A 22,863-nucleotide genomic window follows, 5' to 3' on the forward strand; every position below is an offset into this window, starting at 1 on the left:
ACATATTTTTATCTACATATGGGATATTGGAGTAAATAAAGTTGATAATGCTTACTTTTTCTATAAAAGTGTCGTCTACTTTATAGATTTTTAGTCAATGTTGCATATACTTTAAATTATATGGAGCTAATGAGATGTCTTGATATTAGTATTATAATTATATTTTTATTAATAAAAAGAAAAAAAATGTCTGTTGCAAGCTGGGAACGTGAGCCCCAATTACAGCTGGTGTGTATCATGCATTATTGCAGTTTCTATCAGTTGATTCTATTTCTTACATGCCGTCCTACAAAGTCCTTTGCATGTTAATTACTTTAAAAAATATGCTAAGTAAGTTGTTAAATTCTCAGTATACGTTTAGAAAGAAAAAAATACATGGTTATGATGTATGTACTTAAACCCGACTGGTAAATTAGTTGGTCATCATCCAAATTACGAGTTTGAATAGCAATGATATTGACAACAACGTAATTCAGCGTGCTTCGGTCTCGGGCTAAAAAAATATGAAGGTCTAGGTGACTAGGTAGGTCTTTGATTATTTTGGTTTTTTCAAAAAAGTAATTAAGAATATTGCGGCTGTTTGATTCTCATGTGCAACATGTGTGGTACGAGATTGATACTTGTTACGTTAGCGAGTATCTCTTGATGACAACTACTCTAAGAAGTGGTTTCACATGGCCAAACGTTTTTAAAAAGCGGAGCTTAATCATATCAAACTCGAGAATTTAGCACTTGTTAACTTATATATCATGTATGTAACTGAAACTAATCATTGGATTGGATTTACAAGTCAAGGTTATATCTTTCATAGGATATGGTGATTTTTGTTTTTGTGAAGTATCCGAATGTTTCCAGTAACTTTAATTTTTAACAATATATATTCGAAATTGTCAGTTGTAGAATTATATGGCAACACGCAAAGTGAAAAAAGTTGAAGAAGTTCATACGTGCTTTGAATTATATAGTTTTTCATACAAAAAAGAAAGAAGAGAATTATATGGTTTTAAATTTTATAATCTAGTTGTAATCATATGATGTCAATCTCTATATAAATCTAGTGGTTCGGATTATCCAAGTCAGTTTCATGAAATAAATTTTGGGTGAAAAGGATTTAATAGAAGGATAAGGGGAACGTGGCCCTGAGACAATATTATATCTTGTGCATGGTAAAATCAAGATAATTTCTATATAAAAATATGGAAAAATCCAAAAAGGGAAAACGTCTATATATTTTGCTATCAACAAGAAAATCCCATAGATACAGTAATGAAAATTAGGAAGATAGAATACCATTTCTTATTTTTTAGTATTTTTACCAGACTCTGACGTTTTTCACCGGGTTAAAATTAGAAGTTACTTACTTGTTTCCATACTATTCATTCAGTAGTTACACTTACAAAGCTTACAAGGTCAAAAGGTGTAAAAAGCGTAGTAGGCTAAAAAGCTCAATAGAATGATAGTAGAAGTTTCTAACAAAAAAAAAATAGCGATTTCAAAACATATGGTGTCATTTTTGTTATATTTATTATTATTATTATTTTTAATTTGGTAGGTTGTTAGATCTAAATTTTGAGTTCCTATATAAGATACAAAAGATTAAAGATTTTAATGGAAAATAATAAGTGAGTTATCATGTGATGTTAAAATGTGGCAAAATGTCAAAGAAAAACATGATATATTTATTAGTCAACCGCAGATGAATCAAAGTATATGGTGTTATTACAATCCCCCATTGTATACCCATCTATTACAATCCCCCATTGTATACCCATCTATGTAAGCAATAAATTTCACTTTATGGGGTCATCTATTTTTTATGTTTTGTTTTCATATCTTTTTAAATTCGGTATTATATCTAGTATTATATATATTTATCATAAATTGTTTATCTACCTAGGGCATAATCTTAATCATCCAATAAAAATTATGCTTATCTTACGCACGATCTTAGTCATCCAGTATGATTCATGCTTGTCCAGCGCACGATATTAGTCAATTTTAAAGTTTATGGTAAAATTTAAATTTGGTTAGAATACATATACAAAGAATGATATATTGACTATACAGTAGATACATGTACGCAATCAAAAATTTATATTATAATTTTTTATTAAATAAGTGCAAACAATATAATATTATTCTCTATTTGTACAACAATTTTATAAATTTTATAACCTTAATATCTGGTTATTAACAATACTTTTTTATACAAGAATGAATTATGAAATAAATTGTAAATTTTCTGAAAGATCACCAAGTTTTCTTAAAGAGTCGAGTTAAGCATCATTTGATTGTGTCTTGGTTATGAGTGGACAGTATTTGAGGCAATCACATAGAAACCAAAATACACATGCAAAATGTGATTTCTTAAGAGTAAGAGAACCTCGCAAGTCAAAAGCAAAAAGAAGAACCTCGCAATTCTTTTTTTGTGTGCATGTGTGTTCAAGTGTCATGCATGCATTCTATATATTTATGATATGATCATAAATAAATAATTATGTTTCTAAATAAATTATAATATTCCCAAATTTTACAATCCCCATTGTATACTCATCTATGTAAGCAATAAATTTCACTTTATGGGGTGGTCTATTCTTTATGTTTTGTTTTCATATCTTTTTATATTTGGTATTATATCTAGGAATATATATTTTATCATAAATTATTTATCTAGCTAGCGCACGATCTTAGTCATTCAATATGAATCATCATCATCTAACGTGCGATCTTAGTTATCTAATATGAATCCTGCTTATCCAGCGCACGATATTAGTCAATTCTAAAGTTTATGGTAAGATTCAAATTTGGTTAGGATACAAATATAGAGAATGATATATTGACTATACAATAGATACATGTATGCGATCGAAAATTTCTATTATAATTTTTTTATTAGATAAGTACAGACAATATAATATTATTTTCTATTTGTATAACAATTTTATAGAATTTATAACCTTAATATCTGATTATTAAAAAAAAAATTTATACAAAAATGAATTATGAAATAAATTGAATTTTTTTTCTGAATGATCACCAAGTTTTCTTAAAGAGTCGAGTTAAGTCTGATCATTTGATTGTGTCTTGGTTATGAGTGGAGAATATTTGAGGCAATCACATAGAAACCAAAATACACATGCAAATTTTGATTTCTTAAGTTAAGAGTAAGAACCTCGTCAAAATAGAAAAGAAGAACCTCAGCTCGCAAAGTCTTTTTGTGTGTGTGTGCATGTGTGTTTAAGTGTCATGCATGCATTCTATAGATTTATGATATGATCAAAAAGAAATAATTAGTTTCTAAATAAATTATGATATTCCAAAATTTTATTATGTAAAGTACCTAAAATAGCAGAATACATATAACCAAATATTTAAAACCTACGTCATAATATTCTTATTTCCAAAATATATGATTCCTACCAACCCTAATTTTCATGCCTATATAAATCAATAAAAAATCTCAATCCCAACATCAAAAAAAAAAAAAAAAAATTTTAAGTCTTTCACTTTGTGTCTCTCCCTTCTTCTACTACTAAATCTCTCTCTGGTTACTTTTGTGTCTTTGTAAAGTCTTCATCAAGTGTCGTGCATGCATTTTTATGCGTTTCGTACTCTCTTGCATGCTCTCTCTCTTTCTCTCTCTATCTCACCCATAATCCTAATTTTCACATCGAAGAACTAAATTATAAAAAAAAAAATCACCCAAAAAAAAAAAAAACCAAAAAAAACCAAAACCTCGTTGCCTTCTTCTTCTTCTTCTTCTTCGCCGTTACAGTCCTCTTCAATTCGCCGTCTAAAAAAATCTTCTCTTTTTTAATCTCCCCGCCGGTGTTTTCACACTCCTTTTTCACCAACAATCCTCTGATCTCTCTGTCTCTCTACATGGCTTCGATTTCGACCCACAACGTCGATGCATGTTTCCATGACTAAAGTCTAATCCTTTTTCAATTTTAAAATCAATTCACGTCGATTTCATCTCCGATTCGGTGTTCTAGTTCTCTTAGGGATTTACGATTTTGGGGGAATTGGGATTCGAATTCGAAAATCTAGGTGTGATGTTTGAAGTCAAAATGGGGTCAAAGATGTGCATGAACGCTTCATGTGGTACGACCTCTACTGTTGAATGGAAGAAAGGTTGGCCTCTTCGATCTGGTCTCCTTGCTGATCTCTGTTATCGTTGCGGGTACTCTCTCATTCTCAATCTCAATCTCAATCTCTCTAATTTGTTCGATTCTTGAATCAAAGTCTCGATCTTTTTCATGACCCTGTTCTTGTATTCTTGATTCCTCTGTTTTTGATTCCTTGGTTTTGCGTATTGTGTTGTTGTGTTTTGACTACGTAGATAGATGGGTTTAATCTATAAATAGCACAAAATATGTGACTTTGGTACATAAAAGGAATAAAATTTTGAGAGAAGAATTGATTGGTCGTTGTAATGATTTTTTATCATATAGATCTGCATATGAGAGTTCTCTTTTCTGTGAACAATTCCATAAGGACCAATCTGGTTGGAGGGAATGCTATTTGTGCAACAAGGTTCGATTTGTGAAACTGTATGAATATATGTTTTCTCTTTATCTCTGCAATTTTTGTTATTCTTATTGAAGTTTTCTGCAATGACAGAGACTACATTGTGGATGCATTGCTTCTAAGGTAATGATTGAGCTTATGGACTATGGTGGTGTTGGTTGTAGTACTTGTGCTAGCTGCCATCAACTCAATTTGGTGAGTTTTTTTGACTAGCCTTGGTTTACTCGTTTTGTAGTATATATTCAAGTTGTTTGTTGTTCTAATGATTATGTCTTTACATTTACTAATCTTTTGCAGAATAAGAGGGGTGAGAATCCAGGTGTGTTTAGCAGATTGACAATGAAAGCGTTAGCTGATAGGCAACATGTGAACGGGGAAAGTGGGATGAATATTGAGGGAGGAAGAAACGAAGCAGATCTCTTTTCTCAAGCCCACAGAGGTGAGGCTCAGCCACTAGTCATGGGCGGGGATAAAAGAGAAGAGTTCATGCCTCACCGTGGGTTTGGTAATACCACCACCGGGTACAGGCTGGATGCTGGGGAAATGCATGAATCATCACCGTCACAGCCATCTTTGAACATGGGTTTGTCAGTACTTCCATATAGCCCATCTTTTTCAACCGAAGGTATCGAGGGAAAGAAACACATTGGTGCTTCTTCTCAGTCCAACATGGTCCATTGCTCTGCCTCTAACATTCTGCAAAAGCCGTCAAAACCTGCTATGTCAACTCCTCCTGTGGGTAGTAAATCTGCTCAGGCCCGGATTGGAAGGCCTCCTGTCGAAGGGCGAGGGAAAGGCCATTTACTTCCGCGGTATTGGCCTAAATATACAGATAAAGAGGTTCAGCAAATCTCTGGAAAGTATCCTTTTATTTGCTTCTTCTCTGCTTTCAATATTTTTTTTGCCAATGTTTACTTCCGCGGTATTGGCCAGAACTTATTCTATACAGACTTCTGGTAACTCCAATGTTTATCTTAACAATCTTAGCTTGAATTTGAACATTGTACCTCTTTTTGAGAAAACTCTCAGTGCCAGTGATGCTGGTCGCATTGGTCGTCTAGTTCTTCCAAAAGCTTGTGCAGAGGTAACTTTCCCATATATATATGGTGCTGTCTTCTCTTCTTTTTTTTCGCGTGTTTCTTTATCTTGGAGAGTTATGACTTTATTGGCATGGTTGTATATATAGGCATATTTTCCTCCAATTAGTCAATCAGAAGGCATTCCTTTGAAAATCCAAGATGTGAAGGGTAAGGAGTGGACGTTCCAGTTCAGATATTGGCCTAATAACAACAGTAGAATGTATGTCTTGGAAGGTGTCACTCCTTGCATACAGTCCATGTTGCTACAGGCTGGTGATACAGGTACTTCTCCCGTAGCTTTATAATATAGTTTTACATCAAAGCTTCAGGATTTTGTTGGTACTTACATCAAAGCTTCATGAACCATTCAAAAACTGTTGTTTTTTTTTTCCTCATTGTGTGGCTTTCTTTTCACCTGAACAGTAACTTTCAGTCGAGTTGAACCTGGTGGAAAACTAATCATGGGTTCCAGGAAGTCAGCTAATGGTGGAGACATGCAGGTTTGGTTTCTATGAACTGGCTTTTGCAGGAATGTGCTGTTTTTTTTTTTAATATTCTGCTTTAGCTCCATTCTTATCCGGTTCCAATATTTGTAACCAGGGTTGTGGTGTCACCAACGGTACTTCAACTGAGGACACATCATCGTCTGGTGTTACAGAAAACCCACCCTCCATAAATGGTTCCTCGGGTCCCTCAGTAATACCAAAAGAATCGAATGGTATGCCTGAGAATTTGAGCTCACCTTATGGTGGTAGTAGTAGCACAAAGAATGAGAATAACGGGGGCAGGATAGGTGATGATCCTACACGAGTTAAAGAGAAGAAGAGAACGCGAACCATCGGGGCCAAAAATAAGAGACTTCTTTTGCATAGTGAAGAGTCTATGGAGCTGAGACTCACCTGGGAAGAAGCTCAGGACTTGCTTCGTCCCGCTCCTAGTGCAAAGCCTACCATCGTCGTCGTTGAGGAGCATGAAATTGAAGAATTTGACGTAAGTGGTCCACCTTGTTAATTTTCTTACTAACAATGGGTTTCATGTGATTTACATTGTTGTACTGGATTACTCTTAGTTAACTCATAGTTCTTTTTAATGTTATTACAGGAACCTCCTGTCTTTGGAAAGAGGACTATAGTCACTACAACACCTTCAGGGTAAGTTCTTTATATGAACGGAAACATACATTATCATATGAATTATATCCATACTTGCACTTGGTGCTTATCTCCAGCTTGCAAGCGATTTTTTAACAAATGTCTTTTGTGGTCCAGTGAACAAGAACGATGGACATCTTGTGACGACTGCTCGAAATGGAGAAGGTTACCTATAAACGCTCTTCTTCCCTTCAAATGGACATGTATAGACAATGTTTGGGACGCGAGCAGGTAAGAAATTTCACTATTTTTTCTATCTCGTGACACCTGAATCAATATTCATTTTAGGTTTTTAATCTTGAGGTCCTGTCGCTGTAACGAATAAAATATACATTGGTGATAGGTGTTCATGTTCTACACCGGAGGAGAGTCTGAAGGAACTTGAGAATGTTCTTAAAGCAGGTGAAATCTATTCTACTTTGGCCTCTCATGGTTCCTTGTCATTAGCTTATTGCATTAGAGTGAGAGACTGTTTCCTAGTAGTTGTACTGTGAGCATAGTATTGTTGGGCGTTGGTATAAAAACGTCAGGATATGTATCTGTTATGTATCCTGCAAATTCGTTTTATGAACGCAGCTTACTGTACGTGTACTCAGCTTATTGAGAATCTCTCAAGTCTCAAAGACACTAACTGTCTGTTTGTGTATTTGTGTAGAGTACAAGAAGAGAAGAACTGGGGAAAGCCAGGCAGCAAAAAGTGAGCAAGAACAGTCTGGTTTGGATGCACTAGCGAGTGCAGCAGTCTTAGGAGACACAATAGGCGAGCCAGAGGTTGCAACCACAACCAGACATCCAAGGCACCGGGCTGGATGCTCTTGCATTGTGTGCATTCAGCCACCAAGTGGGAAAGGTAGGCACAAGCCCAACTGCGGGTGCAACGTGTGTAGCACCGTGAAGAGAAGGTTCAAGACGCTTATGATGAGGAGGAAGAAGAAGCTGTTAGAACGCGATGGACCAGCAGCGGAAGATAAGGAGAAGAAGGACATGGAACAGGCTGAGTCTGATAAGAGTAAGGCAGAGAAGGAGGCGAACTCAGCGAGGATAGATCTGAACAGTGATCCATACAACAAAGAAGATGTTGAAGCTGTTGCGGTGGAGAAAGACGAGAGTAGGAAAAGAAAAATAGGGGAGAGTTCAGGCGAGGCTCAAGACGGTGATGGTTTAGGAGTTAAGGAGTTAGAAGGAGAGGCTGAGAAAATTGGTGAAGATCCGAGAGGTTCAAGCTGATATGGAAGGAAAAAAGGGAAAGACCAAAAGCTGAGGACAGTGTAGAAGAAGGAGTGAGAATGAGAGAGAGGTACAGTTTTGTGTTTGATTATGTTGTGTCATAGTTGTAGGAAAAATAAGTTTTAGGTTCAAGAGTCAAGACCTTAGGTTCAAGAGTCAAGACAACCAGAAATGATCCGTCTTTTGTTTTTGTAATTTTTTTTTCTTTTTCAAATGGTTTGTGGTGAGTTTAGTATGTTATGTCTCCATTAATGTGGGTTTTTGTAGAAGGCAAATAGAGCTTAATGGCTTGGTGATGTAACATTTGAATTTCTTTTTATTGTTTCCAACCTCACATGGAATTGGCATTAGGATTTAATTAAGGATCATTCTTCTTAATTTATTGTCTCTTATCATTCGATTTTCAGGGTTATGAAAGAAAATAAATAGTGCTAAGCTTATATAAGAAGATGTGGTACACAATCAGATTGAGCTAATTTCTACACTTTTGAAACCCACATTAAAAAAACGGTAGTTTCTTTTGGCTACCGACAGAATTAAAATTGATAGACAGATTTATTGGCAGGATAGATTTTGTAAATATGTTCTTTTATACTATAGTTTTTTTCAGTTTCAATAACAATGAGTTTACAATTGCATAGCTTTGAGAAGAATATCTTCAATCTCATCTCAAAATTTTTCTTTCATATTTTACAATTAGTCTCGTTACAGTAGAAAATGAGTGTACTTTATTGTATTTATCCGTGTTAAAGCATCAAAGCACCAGTGGTCTAGTGGTAGAATAGTACCCTGCCACGGTACAGACCCGGGTTCGATTCCCGGCTGGTGCATTTTTGAGCTGTGATGAATTTGGTTTAGCGTTGGTTGGGTCCTTCGCATTCTCCTGAACTTTCGGTTGAGAAATGCCACACTCTGAGCTTTTCATATTTTTTTTCCTTTTGTTCTGTAATAATTTAAAGTTACTAACTTACTAATCAACTCAAGTTAAATAATATGTAACAGAATACTAGGGTTGCAAATTTAAACATGCCAAGTAACAAAATACTTGGCAGCATTTATTCTTCGATTATCAGAATGTGGCATTGATAGGATTGGCCTTTCAAGCAGTCGTTTATTTATTCTGGAAGGAGCGAAATTCAAGGTTATACAATGCGGTTTCCCGACCCCCATGCATATTGATTAACGAGACCAAGGTCATCATCCGAAGTCGCTTGGAATCCTTCTCAAGATCTCAGGTCCCAGGTTTCATTTCACAAGATCCGGAAGATACAACATTAGTTACATGGTTTCAGTTGTTTCAAGACTAACATGTTCTCGAGGTGGTCACTTGTTCATTTGTTTTTCCTTTTTTTTGTATCTCTCTTTATTGTGTAGGTGTTACTCATATAGGAGGCACTGTTGTATGAACCGATATCCCATTTAAGAAGTATAAGGTATGAAATGAAAGGTTTTTTTTTTAAAGAAAAATTTAAACATGATCGTAACGTTCACAATTTTGCTTCTTTACAACACAAATGTTTTCAAAAATATTTTTTCAAAAACTCAAAACAAAATATTTTTACAAATACTCAAAACAAAAATAAATAGTTAAATACCCTTTTGTTTGACAATTTTAAACACACAAATATTAAAGACTGATTACAAAAATGCTCAGAATAGATTATATATGTATTATATCTTCCAAATTGATATGCATTTAAAGAGTTCATTTTTGAGAGTCAAAGCTTTTGTTGCGGTTGTCTCCGAGGACAAAGATTTAGCTTTTTGGAACAAACTGCAAAAAATTCATGAAAAGCAAACCTTTACAGCAGTCTGATTCTTTTACAAGGATGAACAAGTCGTTAATTACAAGTTACTAACTATTTGTTCCATTTAATATGCCATTGGCTCCAAAAACGTTTTTTATTTATTTATTATAATTTAATATTAAATTCAAAAAAAAAAATGCCATTGACTCTAAGGAAAACAATTTCTACACGAACCTTGAAAAAAAAAAGTTCTCATCAATTTATATTTCAACCTCATCGAAGTACTCAAATATGTTAGCATTAAATTTTGTTTTTTATGTTAATAATATAGTCTCCTTCTTACTTCTTTTCATTATCATATTTAAATTTTTTCCACATTTTTTTATACTCTTAAGTTTTATTATGTATACTAATATTTGAATACTAATAAGTTTCTTACCAAAATTTGAATATTTAAAAATTCAAAGGAAGAAAATTATTGATGATCTAAAGAGCTTATTAAGATAGAAAAGAAAACATGAAATGAAGTAGCTCATTGAGACACTTTATTTAAGTGCAAAGACCAAAGAAGGATATTTTAGGTTTTTCTTCAAAACTAATAAGATTTTGATTATATTTCATAAAATAATTGAATATTGAGGCATTGAAACTTCTCAAAGGACAACTTTAGTTATATTCATCAATGTCTTACACCACATATATGAGAAGCTCTTGCTCCAACATTTGGTAACACGGGTTTAGATGAGTTTCTCGTAAGACAGTTCAATCTTAGACTTCTTATAATCTTATTGATCCTCTAATAAAAAGTCTTTTCTGTCAATGTTTTTTTTTCCAATACTATTTGTATTGAAATTCATGTAGTGTCAATGATTCATGAGATCTTGCCCTTTTGGTGAATGGACAAAAAATGGATGACATATTTAGTAAAATAGTAATTTGCAATGTCTTTTAATAAAGAAAAGGAAAAGGTTACACAATTTGACATGTAGAAACTGATTTCCATCTTGTATCCTTAGGAACTGGGTGAAAGTGAATTACCATCTGGTAAGCATGAAATTGGAGCTGCCTCGTTGTTTGCTCAAAGACAAAATTAATGTTTGGTATTATTATTATAAGTTTATTTAAATAGACAAGAAGCACCAGTGGTCTAGTGGTAGAATAGTACCCTGCCACGGTACAGACCCGGGTTCGATTCCCGGCTAGTGCATTTGAGCTGTATCATCAAGGTTTGTGTAGAACCAATTCTCAATGTTTCCAATAATTTTGAGAAACTCATAAGATCCATTACTCACTCATGTGACACATATGTCATTTTCTAAGTTGTTAAAATTTGTTATAATAAATTAACTCCATAAAAAATTTAAAATCTTAATTAAATAGTTTATTTGATATTATTTGTTATTTTTTTTATTTTTTATAAATCATAAAATAAAACTAGCTATTTAACAAGTTCCATTTTGCATAATATTATTTAGTTCATATTATTTTAAAGTAATATTAGTTGATATTATATAAAATATAACTAATTAATAAAATTAAATATATTTAATAAATAATTTAGTTTGTTTATAAAATATTAATAATGTTAAGATAAAATACAAAATAACAAAATAAATATTCAAATAAAATTATCTTAAAATATAAAATTATATTAAAAATAATAATATTGTAAGAATGAAAAACTTATTGGATTTCTCACTCCAATGGACATACAAAATTAATCAAAAGTTCTCAAATTTCTCTACACTAAAAAAACTAATATTATATTAGTGAGAAATTCATTTGAGTTTCTGCCAATGCACATGCTCTAACATAGTCGTCCTGTATAATACAGACTAATGTTCAAAATATTAAGATATAACACTTTACTTATTATCATAACAAAAAGATTTCATATTTTTTCTTACAACAACACGGGTAAATTACACACACGATCCTTTTCTACAAAACTCAAAAACAAAAACAAAAAAAAAACCCTTTCGTGTTTGACAATTGCCTATACGGCTTTACAACAGTGTCTTGAATTCAGGGTTTAACACACAACAATCACAGTAAAGCTTTCTTATCTTTTCTTTGTTTGCATCTTCCATTCCTTTTATACACATAATTTCTCCGGCTTCCCGACCATCTGCTAAGAGAACCAGATGTCGATCCATAACGATACAGAGTATGTATCTGCAGATATCGTAACGTGTTGAGTTTTCAGTTCCAAGTGTACCCAATTCTGACCAGACTGGTTTTGCACAATCTTGTGCTTTAATAATATTAAGAAGCATCCACCTTTATTTTGTCATGAAACTGCAACAACAGGTCCCTTTGGGATAGCTTGGTCGTGGTATATGGTGTCTGATACTTTGCTCGGTGGCCAATACCGGAACACAGATCTTCCAATGATGTTCTCTATTGGAAGCGGACCCCTGCATTAACACATTCACCATTAGTATCAATGCGGACGCACACTATTACAAAGACTGCTCATAATAGATAATATGTATTTGATCCTCAAAACTGATTTTGGATTTTAGAGAGTTACCAGTTGTGAGAGTCAAAACTTTTGTTGCGGTTGTCTCCAAGGACGAAAACATAACCTTTAGGGACATACTGCAATTAAACATGTGAAGCAAAGCTTATCAGCAGTCTGATACTTAACAAGAATAAATAAGTGGTAATTACAAGTTACCATTGGTTCCATTCCATACGACATTGGCTCTAAGACAAAATCTTCTTCTTGTACAATGTCATTTACAAGGAGCTTCCCATCACGAATCTACATAGTACACAATGCACAGGTTAGACAGTTGTTTGATAAAAAAGACAGAAAAAAGGGTTGGGTACATTTCTGAGAAAACTTTTTTTGTCCAACAAATCCTCAACAAAAGCAATACCGACCGAGTGAACAAAGACTTCAATGGGTGAAAAGGATCAATCAACAAGTGGATTGGATATAAGGGCTTACTTCAACCCAGTCACCTTCACTTGCCACTATCCTTTTTATGTAAACATCATTGCAACCGTACCCATGTTCCTACAATTCAAAAGGAGAACAACATTTACTTAATTCACAATTCAAGATGCCATACACAGATTGAAACATCTGATGCAAAAAAGTTTGAAACTGTGACCTACCAGCAAAATTGGAGGAGCCTTGAAAATTACTATATCTGACACCTCTGGCTTCCTGAAAAAGTAGGAAACCTGACCAGCAACACCAAGGCAAAAAAACTCATCAGTTTAGTCATAAGAAACTATAAGAATCTCATTCAAAAACAACTAAAAATATCAAGTTACAGTCTAGCAAATTGCCTATGGAGCAACCTTCACATCAATGCCATCAAGCTTACAAGAACAATATGTCCACACTCAATAAAGCATACGATTATCATACAACTACTCCATCATAAACATGCAAGAATGAAGTAATTTCAGAACAGGCTAAAAGTCACCATCCAATTCCATCATCTATGAGTACAATCAAAATCATAGCAATTATAGATAACAAACTCAGAATTGGTACCTTCTCCGCCATAACACGATCACCAACGTCCAAGGTAGGGTACATAGACGCAGAAGGAATAGACTTTGGCTCAGCAAGAGCCGATCTGAAGAGGATAGAGACAGTAACCGCCGTGAAAGCAGCCTTAGCATCCTCAGAACAGATACCCAAAAGCTTATTAACCCATCCACTTCCTCCTCCACTCCTCGAATCCTTACCACTAAACTCCTGCTCATCATCATCATCACCACCACCACACGCCGTTCCTCCTCTGTCCACATCAATATCAGGAGCCTTCTTCATCCATTTCGACCCGTGAAGAAACGGAATAATAGAAGAAGCCTTGAAAGACGAAACCCCCAAAACATTTAACGACGACGACGACGACTCATGAGCCGACGTTGACCTCAAGATCGAGATCAAACCCATCACAAGCGGACTTTGACTTCCTTCTCTGATGAGCTCCCTCGCGACGCTACCATACATGGACGCAGATCGAGTCGGAGATCGATCGAAATCACGCTTGTTGGTGAAGAACCGAGGACGAACCAGGGACTTGAAGCAGCAACGAAGATCGCCGCCGGGATCCACACGGGTCCCGGCGAGATTCCGAGCAACATGGGTGGAGTAGGTGAAAGTAATTCTAATCGCCATAAGTACGAGTCTTAAGAAGAACTTGAGCAAGTAAGGGTAAATTGAAGTGTCGTAAAGCGAAACCTTTTCAGATAAAGAGAGACTCAGAAGAACCAGTAACTCATTCTTAATCAGTCGATCAGTAAATTGAAAGCAGAATCGACGAATTGAAAAGGTCGAACTATGTCCGACGAGGTGGATTCGCCGGCGAAGGTTTCGAGAAGGAAAACGCGTTAAAGGTGGAGACTTTAGAGAGAGGGAAGATCTGGGTATCCCTAAAGGGCAGATCTTTTGAGTTTAATCAAAGGAAGCTTCTTCGTTGGTAGAGAGAGAGAGAGAGAGGGTGGTGGTGAGTTTATCTGAGATGAACTCTTTTTTTTGTTTATTTTAAAATTAATTTTTGCAGAAAAGTCAAAAGTTTGACCCAAGAAAAGGAAGAAGAAGGAGATGAGTCAAACTCGGCTGCTGGGCTTTTATGGGCCGCACGATCTCGTTATTTGTAATGCCGTTGTAAAATAACGGACACATTAACTAGTGGGAGGTTTTAGTATGTCTTTAAAATATTTTAGCATGCTCGTCGTTATTTATATCATTATATGTTGAGTGCGTGAGGTCAACGATGACGAAACAAACAATGTCAACGCTGATCAGTTTTATGATTTATTGATTTTAGATTAAATATGTAAATTTACGTAGAGAATATGCTTAAAATACCATGGCTTAATCAAGTTTTGAGTTTTAAAATACGGAGCCGGACCAATGAAATGGGGCCCTATACAAATTAAGAAAAAGTTGCACTTTTTTTTTTTTTGTAAAATATCAAGTTTTCTAGGTAAAATGACATTATACTTTCATAATATCAAAACCTACAAAGTAAAAATATATCATTTAATAAAAATCTTATATTAAAAATATATTACTATAAAATCTTTAAAAATAAACTAAACTAAAACTTCAATTTTTTAAAAAGATAACCATTTTTTACTTTTTCTATTAAAAATTTTCATCAAATTTCCTACTTATCATTCATATATAACACCAAAAAAATAAAAAAGTGGAGCCCCTTCAAAGTGGGGGCCCATTTAAATGTTTCAAAAACATGTGCTCAAGTCCGGCTACCATAACTCTTCTAAATTTCCTAATTGTATATGTCTAGCAAAAAAAAGAAAAAGAAAGCTAAGTACCGTCTATCCTCTCACTCACTGATGAAGTCTGAAAGATTCAAACTGCATTCAAATATTTGAGTAAGTTAACTTAAGCAAAATTTTACTTATTCGTTGTAATTAAGAATATACAAAAGTATACACGAAGTGTGAGTTGCACCTTCTTTCCTTTTTTTTTTTTCTCTGAAAAGTCTGAAAAGGTGATGGAATAAGTCATCATGTACATGTTTCATATCTGATTAACCAAATGTTAAAAAGAGAGTTAACGTAGGATAAGAACTTGATTAACCAAATGTTAAAAAAGAGTTAGCGCGTAGCCATGTAGGGTAACAATGAAGAGGAAACTGACAAATGATGAGACTCTGCATCCTACAACATATCTGATGCGACGCTATATTCTCTTAGCCAGATAAACAAATTAACATAATCTAAGAGTTTACAGATCACATTCTTGAGAATTGGTCTCGAAGATTGTTTTATATAACTTTTACCATATGCCTTTTTTGTTTTACTATTTCTTTCCCTTGTGAAGTGGGTCACATGGTTTACTATGGGATTTGTGGGTACACCGACAGACTTGTTTTGGAAGAAGAATCACTAAGACAATTTACATTGCATAATTTTTGTGGATGTCTTCACATCAATTTTATTTATAAAATACTGATATTATATTATGGGTGTCTTAAAAACAATAACAAACTTAACAAAAGTGTCTCACATTTTATTTTCCAAGACAAATTAATATATATTTAATATATGTTAAGACACTCTTCTAATATATCTAATGGAGATGGCCTAAATTTTAATTTAATATTTTATAAAATATCAAATTATAAATATGCATACCATAGTTTCTTATCTAATGTTAAATAAATATAGTCAAAACTTAAAAGTAAAGTAACCACTATGAACATTTTTTTTTGTTGCTATATAGTATGAGACTGGGGTTTAACTGGTCAAGTTACTCCAACAGAAGAAATGTCCAGTTGATATTTGTTTAAGAAACTCACACACATACATAGGATGTGTTAAAGATGATGTAGATTTTACTTTTGGGTTAATTTGCAAAATGACATTACTTTGAAAACTACTATTTATTAGGGTGCAAATAGAAATAGTTAACACAAGTTAATAAGTTGGAAGAGTTGAATGGACATTCATCCCATTTTTGTCATTTTAGATGAATAAGTTGGACAATTGATTCAACCAATTCAACTAAAATATTAGAAAATTGAACAAATCATTAAAAAAAAATATGTTCAACTCACATCTATTATTTCGCAGAGGAATAACTTGAATCAGTAAAGATATATTATATATGTACTAGACGTTTTTGCAATTGCAAAAACTTGCCAATATGAAAAGATAGAATTTTGAAAAGGCGCCTAGATCTCCGAATCACACAATGATAAAATAGTTGGTCAAAGTACAATAGGAAAGCTGTATATATATAGAAAAGACAAATTATCGTTAATTTGGGTTTCGCCATCATGTCCTTTATTAATTCATTGAAGCGTCGTCGATGTTGCAGCCATGGCACATGGAATCTGCCATACTTCTCGTACCGCAGTCCCATTGTTAGTTGTCTCTCCAATAATTTAAACGGGCTTCTTTGTTAATTTGATGTATTCATGTTATTTCTAATTTTTAAACAAATAACTATAAAAAGATATAACTCGAGTCTCGAGTAAGAATTATGTTTGAATTTTTTTTTGTTAAATGGCTTTCAATTAAAATGCATAAAAAGTAATATAGGGATGATTTGTAGATCATATAGTTTTTAAAAGTAAAGTAATAAGAGATTATACAATAAAGCATATTTTTAAAAGAGAGAAAGATAGAATTAGTGGAAACTGAAAAATTAATTCTCTAGCTATTTTTGGATCGATCATCTTCGACCACTGCGGCCAACACGATCACGCTTGCCTCGTCCTCTGACCGTAATCCATTTATCTTGGAGTTTTTGGGTAGGTTTGATTGTCCATCCTCCTCGGGTACGTTAAGAGGATTCATCACCCATCTCATAACCATGAACTCCAACATCAAAATCAGCAAATTGATTACTTCATACGATATTTTCCTGCACAAACTCATTTTGAAATGATCTTGAACAAGAGGGAGAAAATGGGACTATTACCATTGGAGAAGATGACAATACAACTTCAGTGTTGATGGGAATAGGGCTGCATAAGGTAGTGGTGTTGGTAGTAGGAGCTTCAACTGTATTCTCAACAAGAGAAACTTCAACTGAGAGAGTAGGGGAGACATAAGTGCAGGCAGAAACAGAACATGCACCTATCACTGCAGCAGTTGGTGATGCACAATCAACAAGATTTTCTTGTGCAACAATGGGTGTAGTAACACATGAGGGTTTGGCAGCCTCAACAAGGGGTGTTTGGGGAATTTTATTACCTTCAACAACAACTGGAATTACATCAACCTTAGAGGCCAAATTAGAGACAGAACCTGCTTGAGAAAAGAGAAGACATCTAGTTTTTTTTTGTGGCCTACAAACCCACATTTACTACATTTTGATGGAAGCCAAGAATACTCCACATCCACCATAGAGACATAGCCTCTTTTGTTCTCGACAACAATTCTATGTGGAAATCCTTTTTCTAGCTCAATTTCAACCATGAGCTTAGCCACTCCCATTAGAGACAGATTCAGCCTTGTTTTATCAGTAGCCATAGGTTCGCGTAAACCCAAAGCTATCCAACTGATTCCCCAGTGCGAGTAAAGACGACTAAGGAAGTTTTTTAGCGTAACCCAGACCGGGACATATGTGATATCTGGCAGAGCTAATGTATCAGCAGAAGTCCAAGGAGCAACGAACATGATGCAGTCATCAATGTGCCATAAACCGCACTGTATAACCCAAGCTCTAGTTGGTGCATCCAGAATATGAAACAAATAAGAGGATTCCCCAAGTTTTCGTGAGAAAATCTTACACTTTTCCCCCAAATTCTATTAGCCACTGCATTGATGGGACCTCCATATGGTGTAAGGCAACGATTAAACTGACCTATCACATATTCTTGTTGATTCTCAAGTCCTCTCAACAAGACATGGTTTGGAATGTGTACCTTGGGAGTTCCATCTTCCATGTAAGTTGGTGTTGTTGTTCGATGGAGATTTTGGATCGAAGGGTCCATCTTTGCTGCCCATGGAAAGCGTAGTTGTCCATTCTCTTTAATCGCTGGAGGAAGAAATGTCTAAATCCGGATCAGCTCTGCCTATTTCCATTGGAATTAGAGTTTCATGACGGAAAGGTTCAACTTCCGGGATGATTTTAGGCGGTTTTGCCCATGCTCCATTGGTGGGAACAAATGGAGTAGAGACAGGAGCTGCCGGAAGCGGAGATGAGTGCTGCAAGGTTTGAGTCACATCTTCCGTCGCGAGAGGAGAGTTTAGAGCGTCAGAGTTCTGACAAGAATCGGTGGCAACAAAATCCATCAAGTCAAAGAGGAGAGACTAGATGGCTCACCAGAGAAGAGATTACCGGAATCAGTCAGTGATGACTACACGACAGCGGCATAGCCGTTGAAGTGAACTAAGATTTGCGTTAGGTTTTTTGCCTTCGAGAGAAAAATTTGAAAGCCCAGTTCAGATTTTTTTATGTTTGAGATTTTCACGTAAGAAAAAAGATAAGACCTAAAGTAAGAAATACGTATTAATTTACTGATTTTCAGATTGAGAGATTTTGAAAACATACACATATTGGTTCACTACTGATTCACCATGTTAAATTAGAAACTTAGACCAAATCCACCGCAGCAACTCTCTCATGTTGCTTTAAGAAAAATATATATATATATATATATATATTATTTTAATCATATATATATATATATTATTTTTTAATAATAGTAGCCAATAACAATATAACAGCTGTAAATTTTGATTAAGGACCGTTTCTTGTTAAAACAATTTCAGTATCGATTCTTTCTTTTTCTTCTTCTCTCTCATCACTCTATTAATTTTTTATTAATAAGTGTTTTGGTGAGCACTCTCCACTAGAAATAACTTTATAAGGGTATTATTAGTGGGGTTACTCAGGAAAAACTTTGGTTAGAAAATAATATATAATAATAAAAAAGAAGAAAAAAATAAAAAAACTGATACTTAAATTGCTCACGCAAGAATCGATTCTCTTAGTAAATAGACAGGTGTCGTTTTTCTATTGGTTACTACAAATAAAATATAATAAAAATATATATATGATTAAAGTACATTTTTTTATTTTTTTAAAGAATCGTTAGAGTGAATTTTTTTATTCTTTTAAAGATGGTCTAATTGGTGTGAAATATAATCGAAAAAACAAATGATCTAAATTTTCTATATATTTTTTTTGACAATTTCTTGGCTTCGTTGATTTCTAGAATTTCTTAGTATATTATACCATTTTAAAAGAAGAATATGAATTTTCATTCTAAAATTTCTTAGTACTATAATACCATATAACATTTTTAATTTATTCATCAAATTTATCTATATGTGTCTATGTATGTGAATTTAGGCATGCATTGTATGAATCAATGTCGATATATATATATATATATGTGTGTGTGTGTGTGTGTGATTATGTATTTAAAATATAGCTAGTATACTCTAAGAGGTTGAGTTTCGTGGGACGATCTCGTAAATAAAGCACATCTATTTTTAATCATAATCTTAATGAGAATCTTTTTTAGTTTTTTGTTGGGCGATGAGTGGCATTGACATTGACCTTTATTTCATCAACAAACACGCATGCATGTGAGAGATGTAAGGATTACAACATAACATGCATGCATAACAAACAAAAACTGAATCCAAATGAATAGCTTTGTATGTTGTTTTGATTTCCTTAATAATGGTAGTTTCTAATGTAGAACAATAAGAACTTTTTTTTTTATCGTTTGTTCTAAAGTTTTCTTTTTAGAAAAAGGAACTTTCACTGAACAAATGCTAACAAGAAAAAAATGAAGAGGAAACTTAAACATGCATGACAGACTTGTGAAGTGGGTCTACATGGTTAGTTAAGGGATTTAATTATGAACTACACCGACAGATTTTTTTCTTTTCTTTTTCTGGAACAGAATCAGTGAATCACTGTATAATTTAAACTAATATTTACGATATTTCTAAGCTTATAATTTGTTTTATTTGAAAGTGTTTTTTTTTTGTTTTTTTTTTTGAAAAAGTGTTTTACTTGAAAGTTAAACTATAAACTAAAGGTAGAATCACGGTGCCAAGTTATATACAATTATACATACATTTAAATTCAAAAATAGTATGCTTGGCATGTTAGTTTTAGTTGAGGTCACATGTCGGTAAAAATGGTTTTTATGTTAGTTGTGAGGATAAAAATACGAGGGTGTCCTATCAGAAATGTAAAATCGTAACGTTCGTAAGTTTGTCAGTGGGGGAGGTTGACATGAATCAGCAGTCGTTCGTACATGCCATTTATAACATTGGACCTGCTTTGATACCGACACTGGCTTAAAAAAACTATGGATTATTTTTTTCTGGAGCCATATCTAAATTGTGATTATTATGGATTTTGCCACTTTTTATCCCAGTTCGAGAGATTTGCGGAGAGGTTTAAAAGAATTTATTTGGCCATCTATTTCACCAAAATGTACTTATTTTGTTCGGTCAAGAGGCCTAAGAGAATTCCATAGTTAAGAATGTTTGAGCTAGAGTAGTCTTAGGATAGATGACCTTCCCAGAAGTGACTGTCGGAACTGTGCGAGTGAGGACAAAACACAAGGAAAGATCATGTGGTGATTTGTAGGGATGGTAACAAGTCTTTAAAGCCTCCCGGACGTAGCAAACCGGCCGTTGGATATGGATGAGTTCACGGGCCTAGTAAGAGGTCGTGAGACCCATTAAGGAAGGTGAGCCCGTGAAATGGGATTGGACAAGGGGCCCACTAAGATGTGGCGGTCGGGGCATTACACTTCTATACAAGGTTTCAACAACACAAACACTAAAAACAACATCATAAAACCGAGAACCTAGATCATCCTCCTCCTTATCGCCATGATTCCACGTCACACATACCTGCACGAAAAACAACAATCAAAATGTATAAGTATTATCACAAATACTTAGTGAGGCAATCCTCTCATCTAGTAGGCTATACACACAAGAGAAAAGACAAGCATAAGAAATTCACAAAGAACAATCAAACCAGGTAAGCAAAAAGACACATCTGCAGTCTCCTGAACACTGGTGTCTACCGAGAGACCCTCCTGGCGTCGACCGACACCAACCACCAGTGTCGACCAAAACCAACCACCCAGTGTCGACCGACACATACCTCCAATGTCGACCGACACCCTCAACAGTCCATCGCGAAACCATTTGACCGACACACCCTCCTGGTATTGATCGATACCGATTCCCTAGCATCAATTCTCGTCGACTCCAACGACATATCACGGCCTCCACAAGCCACTAACTTGTCCATAGCACTTACAATAGCCAAACCAAGTCATAAACAACCACAAAATCGCACAAACAACCACAAAATCAAACAAACACAAGGAAATCAATCATCAATCATATAAACACATGAAACAGGGATCTAATCACTCATATAAGCCATGGTCATTCATTCACCTTGATTTATAAATAAAAGGACAAGAACACTAAGATTTAAGCCTTCTAGTAACCTCCAAACATCACTCCATGCTCAAATCTCCTTTCTAATGCTCAGAACACACCAAAACTAGCACAAAAAACCTTCTCCTACAAAATGATCTCTCAATTAATTCTCTTTCTCTCTTTTCTCTGGGACGAAAACGGCTAACAAAGCCACTAAAGCGTCAAAATCATCCTTAAATATGAATCCTAGGGCTTGTCTTATTAAACCGTGCCAAACCGAAGAAATTAGAACTAACCCGAATACTAACCGATAAATGATGTGGACTGACACCCCTCGTTGGTGTCAACCACATGTGTCGACCGACACCCAAACCGATAATTCGGTTTGGAAGCGTTACACTTTCATTTTCTTTTTCTTCCTGATTTGGTACAATACAATAGAGAAGCTGTAAATATATAGAAAACACAAATGTTCTAAATTTTGGACTAAATATTTATCTATCATGCTCTTCATTAAAGCGTCGTCGATGTTGAAGCCACGGCCTGCCATACTTCTCGTACCACAGTCCCATTGTTATCTCTCCAATAATGGGACTGAAGAAAAACAGATCAAACACATTTTTTTTTCTTTTCTGTTAAAGGCACAGATCAAACACATATTTTATAGTTTTTACATATATTTTTCCCTACCACGTTGAACGATGCAATTATGTGGGACAAATCCAAGTGTCAAAAAACTATTTGATTGACATGAGACAACAAACCTTAATTAATAGGGTACGAAACGTTTTTGACGTTACAAATTCTACAGTCAAAAAGATATATAGGAGAGACTACTAGTGATTTACACGAGACAACTAACCTTAATTAATAGGGTACGAAATGCTTTTGACGTGAATAAAAATGAAGATGTCATGTCAGCTTCATACGGTACTTAAGACAATTACTGAATAGCAACGTGAATATGATTTTTCGATAGTACACATTTGTTTTTTGGGGATAACAATTGATATTGGATCTTGTAAAAAGTCCAAAATTATAATACTCCAGTAAAACTGTGATATAATAATTGATACTGGATGCTGTCATGTTAATAGAAAGTTTATATGTGATGTTCCTTCACTCGAATTTAACACGTTATACTAGTGTATAATAAAATATGTAATCCATTGCAAAAATTCAGAAACCACATATGTGAGGTTTTTGATGTTCTACCCAAAAAAAAAAAAAAAAAAAAAAAAATCG

At 34.3% G+C, this 22,863-nt stretch overlaps 2 protein-coding genes and 1 non-coding gene across 4 annotated transcripts; 2 read left to right on the forward strand and 1 right to left on the reverse strand.

Moving 5' to 3' along the window:
* On the forward strand, positions 3,501 to 8,365 carry LOC104700440 (B3 domain-containing transcription repressor VAL1). Its single transcript, XM_010415962.2, has 12 exons — positions 3,501 to 4,183; positions 4,455 to 4,536; positions 4,624 to 4,725; positions 4,828 to 5,390; positions 5,518 to 5,614; positions 5,717 to 5,891; positions 6,033 to 6,109; positions 6,210 to 6,599; positions 6,711 to 6,760; positions 6,878 to 6,991; positions 7,104 to 7,162; positions 7,416 to 8,365. Exons 1-12 carry the CDS (start codon positions 4,056 to 4,058, stop codon positions 7,985 to 7,987), a joined length of 2,409 nt encoding a protein of 802 aa, XP_010414264.1. The 5' UTR covers positions 3,501 to 4,055; the 3' UTR covers positions 7,988 to 8,365.
* Positions 8,747 to 8,817, forward strand: TRNAG-GCC. The gene has a single exon. It is a non-coding gene; the product is annotated as a tRNA-Gly (tRNA).
* LOC104700441 (thylakoidal processing peptidase 1, chloroplastic-like) lies at positions 11,582 to 14,230 on the reverse strand. Of its 2 annotated transcripts, XM_010415964.2 has the most exons (7): positions 13,250 to 14,230; positions 12,862 to 12,930; positions 12,692 to 12,760; positions 12,416 to 12,502; positions 12,269 to 12,336; positions 12,016 to 12,152; positions 11,582 to 11,910 (listed from the first exon to the last, which is right to left on the reverse strand). In XM_010415964.2, the coding sequence occupies exons 1-6, from the start codon at positions 13,880 to 13,882 to the stop codon at positions 12,026 to 12,028; spliced, it is 1,053 nt and encodes a 350-aa protein (XP_010414266.1). In that variant the 5' UTR covers positions 13,883 to 14,230; the 3' UTR covers positions 11,582 to 11,910; positions 12,016 to 12,025. The 2 variants fall into 2 exon arrangements, with proteins under 2 accessions (XP_010414266.1, XP_010414265.1); XM_010415963.1 differs by having other exon boundaries at positions 11,582 to 12,152; positions 13,250 to 14,229.

This window comes from Camelina sativa, chromosome 7, assembly GCF_000633955.1.
Source record: "Camelina sativa cultivar DH55 chromosome 7, Cs, whole genome shotgun sequence".
NCBI lineage: Eukaryota > Viridiplantae > Streptophyta > Magnoliopsida > Brassicales > Brassicaceae > Camelina > Camelina sativa.